This window comes from Lingula anatina, chromosome 2 (assembly GCF_051362555.1).
Source record: "Lingula anatina isolate TDL-2025a chromosome 2, LinAna3.0, whole genome shotgun sequence".
Lineage (NCBI taxonomy): Eukaryota > Metazoa > Brachiopoda > Lingulata > Lingulida > Lingulidae > Lingula > Lingula anatina.
Window position 1 is genome coordinate 33,527,116 of NC_141768.1, and position 18,157 is coordinate 33,545,272.

An 18,157-nucleotide genomic window follows, 5' to 3' on the forward strand; every position below is an offset into this window, starting at 1 on the left:
AATGCTGTAAATGGGGTCCTGACCGAGAAGTGCTACATTAATTTACCGAATTAGTGTAGAAAGACACAGCTACAAAAAATCATTACTGACACCTGTGGACTGATATCGCCTGGGAGTTACTCAAAGTGTTATCAGTAAAGAAAAAAGAAGGCAAAGCAACTCGCTGGTTTATCAGAAAGATCATTAAGCTAGCAAATTACTTACGACAAAGTCCGTTACGATATGTATAACGGTAGATACGAAATTAAATGATGCTATTATTCCTAGATGATGTTGCAACAAAGCAAAGTCAGACTGAACTTTTAACGTATATGTAAGTTTACTACGGTATGAAAAAGAGATAAATACTCTGTTGTGTAATCATTTCAAATATATGTATGTGTAAAAAGTTTTGTCTACATAACGGACAACTAAGAAGGAATGCACGGAACATACATGTATATATATATACCGCATAGCACAACACCAATGGCCAAACTTCGGGAAAGTCGGGATACAGACGTTGGGAGGAATTTGGTAGAATGGAGGCGTTTGCCAGTGGTCCAACATGGGGGCGACCTCGACCGTGCCGACAATATTGCCATACTGAGTGAAACAACGGTGCGGTCACTGACTGGTCGACTGATTGCTATGTCTGGGGAGGATCGAGCTTGCATGACCACACCGCCACTGGCAAATTGTAACTTTCGCATTATATTAAAGACGTGCTTGTTTCATTTAAACTACGTCATTTCTATTGATGAGATTTTGAAAAGATCTTAGTAGGATTTCTAGGAAAGAGAAGCTGTTGTTCATCACGTTCGCCAGGTGCAATAACATGTACTTGAAAATAACAGACAGAAGACAATTTTTAAAAAGTTTCATAGCCTGGTTTGACTGATTTTAAACTTTACCTTGTTCTATATATTTATTGTCTAATATGTTATCTGTTTCTTTATTTTTTTTTCTTTTGTTCTAATTTTTTAAAAATTTATAAAACATCTTTACGTCATATATATAACCATGACTGAATTATTACAAAATATATCGGCAAGCGATATAAAAATTAAAATTATATGGCACGGAATGTACGTTACCGGAACATACGTTACAATTTAGGCTCCTTACATAATGTATAGGTAAAAAATTAATGTAGATGTAAAATCGAGACAACCTGTGCAGGCTGCCTGTAGCTGGTAGAGGCGGTCAACCCGGTCTATACACGTGTATGTTCTAAAAAATTAAATATAACTTCGAATTCATTCAATTGTATTTTTGATACTTCGAGCATGTGAAGTGCACTTCTATATTTGTATAGGTGTAGATTAGAGGATTAGAGAACTTTTGGACTGTCAGCACGTACCCGAGATAACCGACATGAATCAACCACCATTTTCTAGTGTTCATTATTTCTGAGAAGGATTAAATCGACATCAACACTGCAATGTAACGAACTTTATGAAAATGGTGAAAAGTAGTTTAAAGTAAGCTTTTGAACTATTGAATTGATTTAACTTCATTTCAAGCAAAACTCCGATAAATTTGCTCGCAAGGTGAGCTAACACAAGTGTAGATAAGTCCAGTAACGAGTAGAATGAGGTGAGTGACGTGAGTTACATTGAATGGGCTTGGTCACGGTCACAGTCACACAACTAGTCGAGATATGAGGACCGTAAATGTGTCGAAATAGTCAAGTGAGGCAAGTCCATTCAACTGGAGGCTTTTCAGGTGGGGCGAGGTCATTCCATTGGATGGGTGTCTGGTGGGGCAAGCCCATTCAATTAGAGAGGTGTCAGATGGGGTGAGTCCATTCCATCTGAGGGGTGTCAGGTGGGATGGGTCCATTCCATTAGAGGGGAGTCAGGTGGGGCGAGTCCACTCCAACTGAGGGGTGTTGGGTGGGGCGAATTCATTCCATCAGAGGGGAGTCAGGTAGGGCGAGTCCACTTCATCAGAGGGGTGCCAGGTGGGGCAAGTCCATTCGATCAGAGGGGAGTCAGGTGGGGCGAGTCCATTCCATCAGAGGGGTGTCAGGTGGGACGAGTACATTGCATCTTAGGGGTGTCAGGTAGGACAAGTTCATTCCATTGGAGAGGTGTCAGGTGGGGCAAGTCCATTTTCTTGGGTAAGGGGGGGTATTATGTGGTATTACGTGGGGCAAATCAGTTCAATTTGAAGGGTCACAGATATACTAAATCGAGCATAATTTACCCATATTCAGGAATCTATGGAATCCGGAAATGGTCACAAAAACACATAAAGAAATCAGAAATTAATTTCAAACATATTTTCTAACTACCTCAATTTGGTTCAGAGAAAAGGAACTAAAAAGTGTGTATATGTTATACCCTCAGAATGTAAATTTTGGGCAAAGTTCAACTATTGCCGTTTAAAAAAACGTGGTTTAAGGTTACATCAGAATAATTCCCACTTTCATTTTTATATTAATTGAAGTATTCACATAAAGAATAGGTCACCCAATATAAATTAATATACAGTTGCAAACTAGAACCGTCAAAAATGGGCTGATCCTATATTAGGAAATTTAGGAAAATTATGTTCAGGAGGGCAAATGATTTAGTTCCATTTTGCTATAGAACAAATTTAAAGTGAAGTTCTACAAAGCAGGATTGTAAATTTTACAAATAAATTATAAATGTGGATTGTTGGAAACTGTTTTAGATTTTCTTTTAGTGTGTCAAAACAGCTGAAATGTTAAAGTCCCAATTATACAAAACGCTGGATATATTTGTTACGACGTTTACAAATATTTTAATTTTAAATACATGTATTCTTAGGCCAAAAACATTTAGACATAAATTAAGTCCTCAAACACGAAATTTCCTTTTATCTTTACTACTATCTTTATCAACAATTTATAAAAAAAAAAAATAAAAAACTTAAATAACAAAAGTATTTATTCAGTATTCATATAATTGATGCACGAAGGGGCGAAGAGTTCCTGGCTATGAAACAAAGGCTAGGCTTCATAGGTTGCTTGCAGGCGCAGGTTGTGCAGAATCTCGTTGAACTTCTGAAAAGAAAAATAACTATTATAGCTACGGTAGTATGTTACCTTACGCCTGTACAATGAAAAGGTCCCATCGAGTAATTTCGTTTTGCCGTTCATATCGTACATTTGGAGTCCTAAAGCATTGTAACCGAAAGGCTAAATACTACTATTTTGAATGACATTTAAGTAACGATGGGAATATTAGTATAAGGACTCGAATATTTGTCGTAAATATTCTTTAATTCGTCTTCCCCTTTGATGTTTAATGGAGGTGGTTATTGAAGAAATAGTGATACTCACATTTATGTGTTTGCTTCTACGCCCTTCTACGCGACTTTGTGACTGCACCACACAAACTGTTGCGTCTACACACGTCTCTGTCCAACTGCCAATTGAGCATTCGGGAGGACAGCTCACACAACGAAGAGCAACTTATTTGCATGCAAATTACAACAGGTATGGCTCATTTGAGGTGAGATGTTGTTACTGAAACTGTTCACGAATATTCAATAAATTCAGTGAAGATGCCTTCACACGTGCACGCTCAAAATTGTGCGTGTAATCGGTGTCACATACGATACTTATACGCAGGCCTACATTGTGTACCTCTGTATGTTAGTTGTGTCAGAACCTTTATATATTGGTTAGTTTATCAGCAAACATTATCAGAATGTTGTCCTCACGTTCTACACTATCATTATTATAAATGATCCCAGAAATATTGTCATCAAACTCCAGGCCTACATGTATTAACGTGTAAGATTTGACGAATTTTTTAATCATAGGGGCCTACAAGTTTTGTTAATTTAAGAAAAAAATATATTCAAAAAGGATTTCAGATTTTGAATCATTACAATTTGCACAATTTTAATGATCATATCTAACGTGTTGAAAACGTCCCCACAATGTCAAAATAAAATTATATATGTCGGTCATATTTACCCAGATATAGCCTATAGCAAGCAGTGATCGCGCCGACGCTGGGCCACAAGCCTACGTTTTATCTTACACTGATTGAACAATACCTAGGCAGCTTATTAAAATTATCATAATTATCATTATTAAAATTGGGCTTGGTTTTTGCCGGCGATTTAAGAGTGGTGCAGATTTATAAACCTTTGGCCTACGTACCCGAGATAACCGACATGTGATGAAGAGCTATTAAACTGAATAAACAACTAGTTTAATTACTTTTAATTACTTTTTGGAAGGGTTAAATAGACATCATTACTTAAACCAACTTCATCAAAGTGCTTAAAAAGATGTTTAAAAACAGCCCAATCTTGCTAGTTTTTTTTTTTTTTTTTAATGAGGAACGTAAATTGCCTTAATTCCATTTTAAGAAATACATTTTAATCAACTTAATCACAAGTGCAGTTAACATAAGAGTGAATAAGTCTAGCAGTGAAATGAGTTGATTGAGTTGAGTTAGGCCTACGTTGAACAGTAGCCCCAATTCATCACGGTCATCTAGCGCTGATCCTATCCATCCACCCACAACTAATCAAAATATGAGAATTGAAGTCTATATCTCTAAATAGACATACTTATAATTGTGAGGTACAGGTCCATATGGCCCTAATTTTTACATCTTTAATATTCTCTAAACGTTATCGTGTAGATCTAGATCTAACGTTTCACAAATACATATTCCAAAACATTGACAAAACTTTCTTGGTTAACATATTTTTCATAACGCTATAGGGACTATTCCCACAGATACTTGGATCGATCTATCTCCCTGGGGAGTCTCACTTAATTGCTATCAACTTATCCGGCTTAAATACCTGTCACGCCCAGTAAAGCTGTTAGGGGGTAGGCCTAATTATCTTTAGTTAGACTCCCCATGCAGGGAGTTAGACCGATCTAGGCAGTCTTAGACTTTGGTATCATAAACCTAATGTTCCCTCAATGTTCTAATATAAAGGCATTCTTTTGTTAGCTGGGTTGATTAGAATTTTCTGAAACACTATCTACAAATACTGATTATTAAGACCCTCTGATTTTTTAAATATGAATTTGGGAAAAATTATTTCCACCATAGACCAGTCAGCGCCATCTATAATTAAGCAACGCCCGCCCACAACTTCCGTTCGTCTGCTTCGCGCGTAAAAGTTGCGTTGTCGATCATGGCTGATGGTTCGAACGAAGATTTATTTCGTCTGTTAGGAATCAATAAAAGTGCATCAAAAGGAGAGATCAAACAGGCAAGTTTCGCTTCCTGTTAAGTATTCAATTCACAGTAAGAACAGCTAGAATGGCATGAAATCCTCAATCATTTTGTAAAAGAATATAAGTTTGCGAGCTTTGTGTCTGTCCCATAGTGGAGTTACCCTAGGTACTGTAGCATATCTGAGAAACACACTATTTCTTTGTCAGCATAATTACCCGTAATGAAGTGCACTGCCTGCCTTCGAACTTTCTCAGATTTAGCGTTTGTGTAAAATTTTTCCACAGACGCAAGACGACTTTAATTCTTATACAAACCGTCATCCACAATTCAAATCTGTGTACCCGAATAAAGTCAATCCCCCTCTCCAGTCTGAAACGATTTGGGGTGAGTGCAGAAAAACCACCTGCCAGACCAGGAATCGAACCCGGGACCCCTCGCTTACAGGGCGAGTGCTCTTACCTACTGAGCTACAGGTCTTTAAAAATGACGTAAAAACCGTTACAGCCCACCCGTACCTCCCCACTCCAATGTATGCTGCTTTCCAAAACGAAACGGCAAACGTACCAGGTATTTTTGGTCTTTCAAATAAGAGAGAAAAGGAAACGAGCGAAAATACTCCGGTCAGTATATAAATGGCCTCATAATTTTTTTTTTTTTTTTTTTTTTGGGGGGGGGGGGGGGGAGGGGGGTCGATTCAGCTGGAAAATCCCGAATATGTTATATATTGACTCTACCTTTAAGTTCATTAACTTTGCCATCCATTATCCACTTGAAATGATAATACTGAGTACTCATTTTATGGGTGAGCATGTAGAAAATTATTTTCCAAACAATAAAATAATGGAACTATGTGAACTCGTTTATGGTCTCTTGCCTTCATTTGATTTCATGTATTTTTTTCCGTTGAAGGCCTTTTATCGAAAAGCCAAGGAGCTGCATCCAGATCGAAATGGTGGCGGGGACGACAAGGTGGGAGTTCAAATCTTCGTCTGACGTAATGCTTCAGGATTTAAAAAGTATCCATGAGTAACTTAACAATTGACTTATTTCAGTCTCTGAGTCTTTGAATTTTGTAAAACTATAAAAAAATAGTTCTAATGAAAATAACTTCAATTCAATCCACCGGTACGTGAATCAGTGATTTTTTTGAGTTATTAGACTATTATGAAACAAGCTGTAACGTATATTTTGAATAGTTTTTAAAATAATTCTGTATACTCCTCTACAAAACGGGCCTGTCTGTAAACCATGTATATAACCAGTGGATGTTTATTTATATCGACTATATGTAGCATGAATCCATTTTCTCTTACCATTCAGTACAAACAAGTGACGGAGGCCTATCAGATACTTGTAGACGACGATAAAAGACATTTCATCAATGAATATGGAAAAGACGCTTTCAGTAACTATAATTGCAAAACTGACGAGGGTAAGGCCTGATTTGTTTAACTTATTTGATTGACATTGTGAGATTTCCTTTTCTTCTTCTTGTAAGTGTAGGTGTTGCTGTAGTTGTACCAAAGACCAGCTACCACAATGCAGAAAGTTAAAATGTATTTGAATGAGACCTAAAACGATTTTAATCATTGAACTTGCAATTTGAATTTAAAAATATTACCTGTGCATTATTTAGCTTTTTAGATTATATAAGTTTCATATATTTTTCTTTCAGAACTGGAGCTAGAACGTTTTCAGTACAGGTATGTTATGAATTTGGGCCTTTCTTGATTTTGTGCCATCTACACGTACAGTTGTAACACAGCAACATGGCTGGAAGAGTTGGGTAATATACTGCATATCTTTATTTTTTCTCACAACTCATTCTTTTGGTGCTATGGGTTTTTTATGGTTTTATGGTTTGTTAGCACTAATTGGTTTTGTAATCAGAATATAGCATTTTATTTTCAAGCGTGCGTCTGTTGCTGTTTTTATATTATATAAGTTTGCAAGGTAAGGACTAAGCTTGCAGATCTAAATCGAATCGAAGAGGTTACATTGGATTTTTAGCGAATTTAACATGAAACCAGACGTCGATCAGTGTCGTTATTTGCTCAGAACAAAATTGGAACTAAAGCTTAACACAGCTGCTCAATACAATAAACTGTAGCCGAAAAGAAATGTAGTGCTAAATCTTTGAAGTTTTCTACTTGTATCTAAGTTAAACAATGAGTAGGTCCCAATATGTGAATTTTTTAACTGACTTGTTCAACTGCAATAAATGTGACTCCCTTTACATGTGTTGCGATATATTTTGTTGAATACAGATTATGCGCCCTTGTCATAGTGCCATTCCCAGTTATAATTTACTGCGCTGTTCATTCTCACGATTCTTTATTTGTAGGTAAAATATTGGGACTGAAATTGTGATAATTCATTATGACCGATCTTTAAAAAGCTCTGTGCATAAGCTGTTGGAAATGTTTCTTACATAGTAATTTTATTTTATTTATTTATTTAATAATAGGCTGCTGTTCAGGGATTGGCATATGTCTTCAAATGCAAACGAAAAAAAAAAAAGTAAAATTAGATTGTACATTTTTCTTTATTACAGGGAGATGAATCCAAATGACTTCAGGATCATTCGTGAGATCTACGAAAATGACAGTGCACCAGAAGATTTTGAGAATGAACTAGACCGTGCCTTGGAGGACTGTGTGAGCTTTATCATTATAGAACCAACCAAACTCGGGGACGAGACTGCACGCTGGATTAAAGTTGGGAACTGTTTGCACAAAACCTCGCTCCTGTCAGGGGTGTGTTGCTTGGCTGTTGGCAAGCTGTGGCCTCAGGTTGGCAGTATCCTGACGTGTCCATTGGGGGTGGTCAGTGTTATGTGTGCTGGTCTTTACATGGCTTCATGGCAGTATGACCCGTGTTGTAAATACCAAGTGGTCACTGACCCCAGAAAACTACAGGGACTCCCTCTTTATGATCTCACCTCGCCGTCCTATGTGGCTCTGGAAAGAAAAGACGATACTGCACGAAAAATTCTCCACACAATAGTTGCCTTGGCAGCTGGAGGGTTCTGTTTATGGAAACTTTCCAAGTGGTATTCTTCTTATTCTTATGTGGATGAGATTGATCTTTGATTCAACTAATTGTTTAGTAATTGTTTTGTAATCTTCTGTGGTCTTTTGGCAAGGACATAATTTTTAAATTTTAGTGAAAACTAATATTCTGAGGACATTCATGTGAACTGGATAGACTTCTGGTTTACTGTGACACATTCTCAACATTGGATCTGTGCAGAAAGACGTTAACTTGTCATTGTCACCCCGAACAAGGAATATATTTAACAGTTTACTATTTGAAAAATATGAGACGGAAGACTAACCTACTGTAAGGATCTTTGTGCACTTCACAAAGTTTACCTACTGTACTGATCTAGCAAAATGCCAGTTTACTTGAGAGTTGTTCCACCTGAATGGTGCATGAAACTTTTCATGGTTTGCTCTGCTCTCAAACTGCTGTTTAAGTCTTCCAGACCACTGCATGAAGTGTCAGAGTGACTGTTTTAACTGGACTAAAGTTTTAATAGCTGTGTAATTATCATTTTAAAGAGGTTTCAAACCATACTGTATGTGTGAAGTGTGAAATTTGTCAAAGAGTCATTTATATGAGCAAGAATGCCAGTCACTGATGATGGGAGAGGGGACAATACTTCATGACATCAATGTCCTAGTTGTTCAATACTTTAAGAAGTCCATATGTACAAATGTAGTTAAACAATATGGCAATTTGGTATATGCAGTGTTCTTATGAGGACTTGTGGTATAGATGATAATTGATCTATACTTGATAAACTATCCTCATCAATGTTAGTATGTAATCTGTTGATTTAATGCAACATTTTTTTGCACTAAAGGATGGTCTGGCAAAGGGGCCTGAGAGTTAAGTAATCAATAGCACCGTGAAGCCTGGAGTGTGTTTCAAATACTGTGATACAGCACAAAAATGGCCCTTTAGCACTTGACACATTTGCAATGTTTGATTTTAGTTAATAAATTAGAACTGAACAGTTTTGAAGCTTTGTGGCATTCACTTTTATTTTTGTTTTTAACGCAAGTATAATTTTTTTAAATTGTGAAAATTGAGCAACCACCTTAACTAGCATCATCTTGAAATGATGACTGCCACAGGATAGTGTGCAGCAGGTTAAATAATTTAAATAATGAAAATCAATGTACTCTTGAATTGAGATTAATTTTTATTCATATTTTTATGTACAGACACAGATGTGTCTGTACATATAGCCATCACCTGCGTCTGTCGTCGTCGCCGTGCACTTTGACCACCGATAACATGATAAGTGAAAAACCGTTTACCTTTTGGCTTGAAACTTACAGAACTGATGAGCTTTCATAAAATGCAGGTCAAATTTTTTCTAAATTAAATTAAATTAAATTAATTTTTTCTCAAACACTGGCATTTGTGACTTTTAACTCCCATCTGCCTGAGGCTCTGCACATTTTCTGTATTTCCACATAAGCAGTTGTATTGGTTTTTATGTCTTTAAACATTATGTAATATTATTTAATGCACTGTCATCATTTTTCAAATATTGGGACTTTCATCATGTGAATTTGAACTCTCATGGTCCTGAAAGTGTAATCTTATTGAAGGGATGGATTGATACCATCTTCTGGGTCTTCCGGAAGACGGTCGGGTTTTTAAGTTTATATTGACAGATATCTATTTTTTTCTGTTGGAAGACCATCAAAATGGAGGATGGATCAACAAAGATACTTTGGAATACTGTCAGAAAATATCTCTGGGTCCGCTCCTGTTATTGACCATGTTACCTGTTGGTATGATTAAAATTCAGTGTCGACTAACAGTGCTATTATAAGCATTATTTATTATTGCATCAAAATTGACAAAATGACCTATTTTGCATCATTATTTTCTGGGGTTTTTTTGTCTGTACATTTGACAGCTTTGCTGCCTTGTTTTTAAATTGAAAATCTCACTGTGTATCCAGGATTGCCTCAGCCAATTTTCCACCAGGGCACTTCATGCACATTTTCATTGACGAGGCAGGTCATGCTGTGGAGCCAGAGGGTTTGATTACGTTAGCTGGAATCTTGGAGTGTGACGTTCAGAGCAAAGATGGCGGTCAGGTGGTGCTGGCAGGCGATCCCAAACAACTTGGACCAATTCTGAGGTCTCCCTTGGCCATTAAATATGGACTGGGTAGGTAACTTATAATAATGATAATTATTATCTTTATTATTATTATTATTACATTTATATTAATGACAATGATAAGTATCCTCTGGCCATTAAATGTGGACTGGGGTGATTTATCTTTGACTTGATAATGATAATAGTAAAATTATAATTATAATAATATGCCCCCAACAGCCATTATAATAAAAATGATAATATGAGTAATAGGAAATTTTTAATCTGCCAGTGTGTGTGAGTGTATGTGTTATGAAATGCATTAAAAGGGGAAGTTACATTACTACCTCGGGCTTAAATAAAAATGAAATAAGACTATGACTAAAAGAAAAGTGAAGTTGAAAATTGTGGACAAAAGTACTATGATTAACTATAATATTTACAAAGGTGTTTGAGAGTCTGGTAAAATCATATACATGTAGGACTTATTCTAAAAGCTTTTTATTGACCAGTGATTTCTGCTTCTAAGATTTAAGTAAAATAAAAAGTAATGCAATTAATGAACCATTTTTACTGCTATGGATGTGCCCAGAATTATTCCTTCAATAATTTTAAATATGACAAAAGAAAGTCTTTCTTTTGACTAGGACTAGGTTTTGACATGGATCAGTTTTTTTTTTGGTAGTTCTATAAGCTCTGGTAAAATTGCAAACACTGAAATACTTTTAGATGTGGTAGTAGAGATTTTGTACTTAAGCATTGACAAAATGTCTCTTTCATCTCTTTTGTACATATAATGGTGAAATTAAAACCTTTTGAACCTCATAGTAATTTAGTTTCTTTGATAAAGAATAACTTCATTTATAAATATATTTATACATGTATATGAAATGTCTCATCATTTTAATGTCTTACAGGACTCTCACTCTTAGAAAGATACATGACCTACTGTGATGTGTACAAGAAGAGGGGTGGTTCGAGTCCTGGCTCAGATGACGACGATCAAGATGTACCGGGGGTACTGTACCAACGTCAAGGCCATTACAACCCATTCCTCCTCACAAAACTCCTCAAAAACTACAGATCACATCCTGCTATCCTCAAGCTTCCAAATGAACAGTTCTACGACAACGAGCTAGAAGCCTGTGCTGACCGACTTGCCAGGGAGTCCCTCTGCAACTGGGAAGGTTTACCAAAAACGGGGTGTCCCTTTGTATTCCATGGAGTGGTTGGGGAGGACATGAGGGAGGAAAGGAGTCCATCATTCTTCAATCCAGAAGAAGCAACTATTGTGTTGGGATATGTGGAGAAGCTACTGGAGGCCAGAGGCATCCGAGTCTTGCAGAATGAAATTGGAATTATTTCCCCCTACAGAAAACAAGTGAGGGAAATATGACAGAGCTTATTCCATGATGAATACAGGCAACCCCTCCCCAGTCCCTCTCCCTTTTCAAGTTACTAACAACAGTTTGCAATATCAAATCGGGCTTCACGCCAAATGCCAATTAATTGAAGCTGCCTAGTAAAACTTTGCAAATTTGTTTACAATTATTAACTGGGCCTTTTTGCTGAGTTAGGGCAATAGATTCTAAGAATGTGGCGTAGCTCTAAAGAGCCAGTAGTCAACATTCTTTAAAGGTCCAATATTCCATTTACCTTAAAGTACAGCCACAATACATCTGAGTTAATAGTATGTTATAGATATGGTACTGTTAGGCTTATGAAAAGTCCTACTTTAACTACAGAAGTGTACATGTGATAAAGTATAAAGAAAAATTTAAAAAATTAAAATTGAAATTGTGGTGAATTTGCTCACTCCCATCTCACATGGCAAATTCAATTACTAATCCACCTGAGCTTGGTTATAATGTAATGTACTAACAATATGCAGCCTGTTCAGAGTTATGGCTAACTACTAGTAAAATAAGATAAAGATAAAGTAAATGCTGAATGTAACGGATGAGTATTAAATCAGGCGTGTAGCCAGGGGGGGTTTGGGGGGTTTTAAAGAACTGCCACTTTTGCTGGGGAAAGGTCCACTGTGGGTAAAATTTGATCTAGGTACATGAAGTTTTTATGGAAAAAGGTCCACTTTTTCAGAAAAAGAACCCCCCTTTTGAAATTGCTGGTTACGGGCCTGTAAATGCACAGACATCCCTTTTTATTCTCTCCACAGGTTCAAAAACTGAGGCAACTGCTGTTCAAGAAAAACTTTCGGGACATAAAGGTGGGCAGTGTGGATGAATTTCAGGGTCAGGAGAGACGGGTCATCATGGTGTCCACCGTGAGGAGTAACCCCGATTACCTGGCTCTGGACGCAGAGTTCAAGCTGGGCTTTTTAAAGAACCCAAAGGTCAGTCATTTGTACACTTATGCATGTGGACACACAAACTGGGGTAGAGTTAACACTGCCCAATTAAGCCAAATGCTAAAACTGACTTCAATTGGCTAAACAAAATAGGGTTGATTTGACTTATTTTAGTCAAATTTAAACCATTTTGGAGAAAAAAGTGATGAAAAAGTAGTAATTTGGCTTTAGAAAAAATTGCTAGTGCCACCTCAGCATATGGTAATAACTTGATTTTTTTCAGTGGGGGGGAAATCGTGAATTTTACAGATGCGGTATTTTTTAGGCCATTAATTTTTAAAATTTTAATACTCCTACCCAATTCCTATTGGATGGTCACAACAGAATAAAAAAGTAAGCTACTCTATAGTTCTAATCTGTGCAGTAAGAGTACCACTAATACTATATACTTTATGTGTTTATAAAGGTATACATTTGAAAGTTTGATAATTTTTGCCCATTGAAAAGATAGTGTCATTACCATGATTGTGCTGTGGCATGTGTATATGCGTGAACACATAATTCATAAGACTTTGTACATGTGGATGTGCACACACATATTTTGAAATGTAAGGTTATTTAAACAGCTAGAGTCCATACTATTTTCATCACCATTTCTTTCCACTATGGCACTGCAGAGACTATGCCATGTGATGCGGAATTCACAGAAGAGGTATGAACAGTTAGTCTCAGACTATACTGTCTTCAGTGTTCACCCGCACATACAGTTACATGTGGGATTAATTTTTTTTCAGAGGTTTAATGTGTCGATCACAAGAGCAAAGGCCCTATTGATTGTTGTAGGGAATCCGTTTCTTCTTTCGCAAGATGCACATTGGAACAGGTGAAGTGAATTATTTTAATTTATTTGATCAGTAAGCAAAAAAAGTTCAATCAAATTATAAGACTTTTTCAAACCAAACACAAATCAGCCATGTTAGGTTCAAAATTTTTTTCCTTTATTTAATCTTTATTTAATCTCATTGTTTCTAAGAACTCTTGTTCAGACAGACAGACAAACCAACAAAAAAAGAAATGTTAAGGATTTAATAAAGATCATAAATTAAATTTTTAATGTTTGTTCAGACAGACTGACAAAAAAAAAAAACAAAGAGGATAGAAAGATTAAAAAGAGAAAGCTATCATGTTTTAGTTCAGACAGACTGTTAAATAAAAAAAAAAAAATAGAAAAAAAAAGGAAAGTTAAAAAACATGTAAATTAAACTCCAAACTGACAGACAAAATAGTGTCTACTAGGCAATTCTTTCTTTTATTGTGAATGAAAGTCCATACAGAAAGACAAAAGAAAGTAGGCAATTCTTTCTTTATTTTCAACTTCTCTTTGGTGTAGTTTCCTTAAGTACTGCCTCGAGAAAAAAGCGTACACAGGATGTGATTACGATGACCCTACTGATCAGCTCGACGATGTCGTAGAGAGGTTTGTTGCAGTGAATATTAAGCAGTCAGGTATTGCAATCAATTTCTCTGTTGAATATTTTATTTTCTCAGATTATTGGCTATAAATAATCTAAATCATTAGGACTGAAAAGTCAGAATTTCAAATACTGTGAATTACTAACTGTCATCTTGCATTTTCATTACTTAAAGTCCATTTTCAAGAGCAACTACTTTCTTCTTGTCTGTTGTGTTATTCAGACGTACGACAAGTAATGTGTCCAAGATTTATTGATTTTTATTATTATTATTATTATTATTATTATTATTACTGCACCATTTAAACTTTTTTGGGAATATATTATTTTTCAAGATGTAACCATGGATGTCAGCCAGGTTCAGTTGCAAGAGGACCCCGAGTGGAGAGGAGAGGCCTAATTTTAACTCTGTATTCTCAACTGTATTCTCAACTCAGATTCTTCTGTGATCAAGAGGAAATGCAAGATCTTTTACTGGGGGACCCTGAATTTGAAAATCAAAATATTATGACGAATAAGACATGGAGGCTAGAGAAACTGATATAATATAATATTGTTGACCACGATATAAAGCTGCCTCATGTATATTAAACTATGACATCTACCTGTAAACGCAGACTTATCAAACCTTGCAAGTTCATCTTTTTTTCTGGAGAATGGTACATTCAAGTGACATGACGTTTATTATGAAACAATTGAGGATATTACTTACTTAAGCCATATTTTATGGTGCTTGAAACTGTGGGCATTTTTTGTCACTTGATTTTAGAGAGATTTTGATAGATATCATGTAGTCAGATTAGGTACAACTCTGTTAAAAAAACTTGTGAATCACTAATTGTATGAAAATAATCAAAATTGGGGTTTGAATAATGCTTCAATAATTGTCTTAATCATTTTGACTTGAGCCTATTTTATCTGTGAATATCAAATTTTAATATTTTTAATAATATTTTATCAGTGTATTTCAGATATGCTTTATGAAAAAGTTTTAAATTCACAGGAGTATTTTTATAATAAGAAGTCAGTTTTAGAAATCAAATTGATTCTATACTAGTGAAAATGAAAAATTCCAGAGTATATTTTTAACCAATGTTTTCTGTAATGTATCATACAGTGTGACTGTGTTTGTTCTCACCCTATGGGGAGGCAGAGCCTTCAAACTAACTATTCCTTGCACTTGCTTTACTAAATGTTTGAAGTTGGTTTGTAGTCTAAAATCTGAGCCTATAAAGACTTAGCTGGCTAAGTTGCACTTCACAGTTGTAAGAATCTTACAGATAGCCTAGGCCAGAAATAACTGATAAGTTGCAATGACTCACTGTAAAAAAGGTTGGTAGATTGCATGAATCTATTTGTGGTCTAAATTTTGACTTTTATGCATATGTTTAATGAGAATAGCATCCAAAGGTTAAGGTTGGGCTTTCACTACACCAATCCCCTATTCCCCTTTTTTCACTTACAAAATGGCAAAAATAAAAATAGGTGCAAGAAAAGTTCTGATTTAATCAAAACTAGAGTATTGTTCGCTCATTAACCAAGTTATCAATTTTGCCTCATTTTTTCCAGTCTTTTTACTTTCTTTTCACTTTCCTTTGATTAACATTTTGATTGTCTTGGCAAGTCTTTTACTTGCAGTGGTGTCAGTAGCCCATTTATGTATATTCTACTCATCAACTGTGGACCAATCATTCTTAAAAAATTGTAGTTGTAAGACAATATTGCAAAGTTGACTTTGTATAGTTGGCTATCCAGATTTAGCAGTCTAAGCTTAATTTTTTTGTGAAACGGCTCCCTTTTTTCAATGAGCCAGTATACAGTACCTAATCAGTATTGAATATACATATTTTATCTTTATCAGCACAATAAGAATCTTGCCATCTACTTTGAATTTTCATTGTTATTAACATTTTAGAATTGTTATAGAATTAAGCTAATTATGTTATCAGTAAGAACAAGATGTTATTATAATGATACATTTATGTACAGTGCACTACTAAATTATGAGGAGAAATTTTTAATACTTTTTGGGATGGAGGAAACACAATTAATGAGGTTTTGGGGATTATCTTAATTTTGTGCAAAATTGGGCAACAGACAATGGTTATTTATGTACTGAAAATATATCAATAAAGCAAAAAAGAATGATAGTGCTAAGCTTTGTGGTGGAACCAAAATTTTAAGAAACAGATTTTGTGGGGTTGCAAAATATCGTGTGTATCACGTCTATAGACCTAGCAGTATAAAAAGCCTTATAATTCTTGCAAGTGGTTTCTTCTAAGTAATTTGGACATTTAAGGTAAATTGAGGACAACACCGCTTCACTAAGAAATGACGTAAAGTCACAAACCAGGGCCGTAGCCTGAGCAAACTGCCAGGGGGGGCAGTAAGCGGACACGAGGGGGCGAAGCCACTAAGGGGGGGGGGGGGGGGTCCCCCTCCCACAGTGTGGAAAATCTTTAAAAACTGTATGTATAATACTGCATTCTGATGCATTTTAACTGTTATTTATTGCTCAATCAGAAGTCAGAAATTGCGATTATTTTTTTTGCACCTCAAATCCCAGGGGGGGGGGGGGAGGGGGCAGCTGCCCCCCCTGCCCCCCCGGAGGCTACGGCCCTGCAAACTACAACGAAGATGGACTGTGAATTATACAAAAGTAATGTCTGATCGGAGAGTGGGGGTGCATTCGAAACACATGACCTTTTGTCACTCTTACGTAGTTTTTTTTAAATTACACATACACCATAATAATAACTTTAGCTAGAAGACACATTTTGTACGCCTAGTTCTAAGGACATAAGCCTACGGATGTATCCAATATATATTAGATGGGGTTGGGTTTTTTTACCCCTCCTAAAATAAATTTTAAAACTCGGTCAGAACTTATAATTTGATATTAAATAACTTAATTATAAATTTATAATTGTATATATATGCATTTAAAAAAGTCATCAAATCACGTTCCAAGACCTAAATATTTTCGTAATGTACGCCTTATGACACTTGATAACGTTCACGTGATTCAGATGAAGACAAAATGTGTCAAAAATATCTGAAATCGATATTGGGAAAGGGTTTAAGGGAATGATGTAAGGCACATGAGTAAACTGTGGTCACATAAAGAGATAATTCTAGTTTTTTATGTAATTATGCAAACATTTTCCGACTCATGCATGCCTCAAAGTATGGGAAGTTTAAATATTTCAAATATCGAAGGCTTTAAAAATATCCTATGTGGATAATATTTACACGTTTTTAATACTAACAAAAATTATACTGCTTTAAATAGGTATTACGACATGCACGTTTATTTTTGACACATTTTGTCTTCAACTTCGGTTGAATTTTTCACAGTGCCTGGTAATGAATGTTTGCTAATTGCTTTCTAAGAGAATGCAGTTTTTGCCGTTTAAAAAATTTGACTTTTCCCTGTCACCATTTCGTCTAGCTAATCGTGGATGTAACTGAATTATAGATTCTATCAATGGCTAAAATATTACAAAAAAAACATCAAACAACTGAAAATAATGACCCGCGACAAAAGACGCCCCGAAAAGTTTCTTTTTTCAATTTTTAAAAACCGGGCGACACCTCGAAGGTGGCCGCATTATTGCGTTATTCAAAAAATTCTAGTTATTTTCGGAGACGTTAAAACGTCAGATTTAGTTGCTAGGCTGATGTAAGTAAAGTTTCACTTGGACAAACAATTCTTACGTTTAGTAATATAAAAAAAGATAAATGGGCCTACACATATACTTGCATTATCTTTATAAAAAATCTTTTTCTGTTTCTGCTCAACTCATAACTCATGTTACTGGTGTGGGAGTACTGATAACCCGACGCCATGAAGGGAGACGTCAGTTGTTAATTATTACCTAAATCAGTAGACGTTTTGAATATAGACATATACATTCACTCGTTTCTTCTGCCTTGCATTAGTAATATGATCCACTGCTGCTATCTTCCAGGCTATTAATTATTACCTAAATCAGTAGACGTTTTGAATATAAAAATATACATTCAGTCGTTTCTTCTGCCTGGCATAAGTAATATGATCCACTGCTTCTATCTTCCGGTTTTGT

The 18,157-nt window shown here is 35.7% G+C and overlaps 2 protein-coding genes across 2 annotated transcripts in view; both read left to right on the forward strand.

The window, feature by feature from the left end:
* Window positions 1-9,194, forward strand: part of LOC106154830 (uncharacterized) — a 14,544-nt gene extending 5,350 nt beyond the window's left edge. Inside the window, exons 8-11 of the mRNA XM_087003112.1 lie at window positions 6,075-6,134; window positions 6,486-6,597; window positions 6,841-6,868; window positions 7,720-9,194. Of these exons, the coding sequence (XP_086859238.1) occupies window positions 6,075-6,134; window positions 6,486-6,597; window positions 6,841-6,868; window positions 7,720-8,257 (738 nt within the window). The 3' untranslated portion in view covers window positions 8,258-9,194. The remainder of the gene's footprint in view (window positions 1-6,074; window positions 6,135-6,485; window positions 6,598-6,840; window positions 6,869-7,719) is intronic.
* Window positions 9,195-10,140: 946 nt separating this feature from the next.
* Window positions 10,141-16,222, forward strand: LOC147763622 (RNA helicase MOV-10-like). The gene is made up of 6 exons (XM_087003115.1): window positions 10,141-10,361; window positions 11,210-11,673; window positions 12,469-12,645; window positions 13,395-13,483; window positions 13,991-14,106; window positions 14,408-16,222. The coding sequence occupies exons 1-6, from the start codon at window positions 10,184-10,186 to the stop codon at window positions 14,470-14,472; spliced, it is 1,089 nt and encodes a 362-aa protein (XP_086859241.1). The 5' UTR covers window positions 10,141-10,183; the 3' UTR covers window positions 14,473-16,222.
* The last annotated feature ends 1,935 nt before the right edge of the window (window positions 16,223-18,157 follow it).

Coding starts and splice junctions, on each gene's coding strand:
- LOC147763622 (XM_087003115.1), top strand. CDS start 10,184: ATGCACATTTTCATTGACGAGGCAGGTCATGCTGTGGAGCCAGAGGGT. Junction 10,362..11,209: donor GGCCATTAAATATGGACTGG/GTAGGTAACTTA, acceptor AATGTCTTACAG/GACTCTCACTCTTAGAAAGA. Junction 11,674..12,468: donor TTTCCCCCTACAGAAAACAA/GTGAGGGAAATA, acceptor TTCTCTCCACAG/GTTCAAAAACTGAGGCAACT.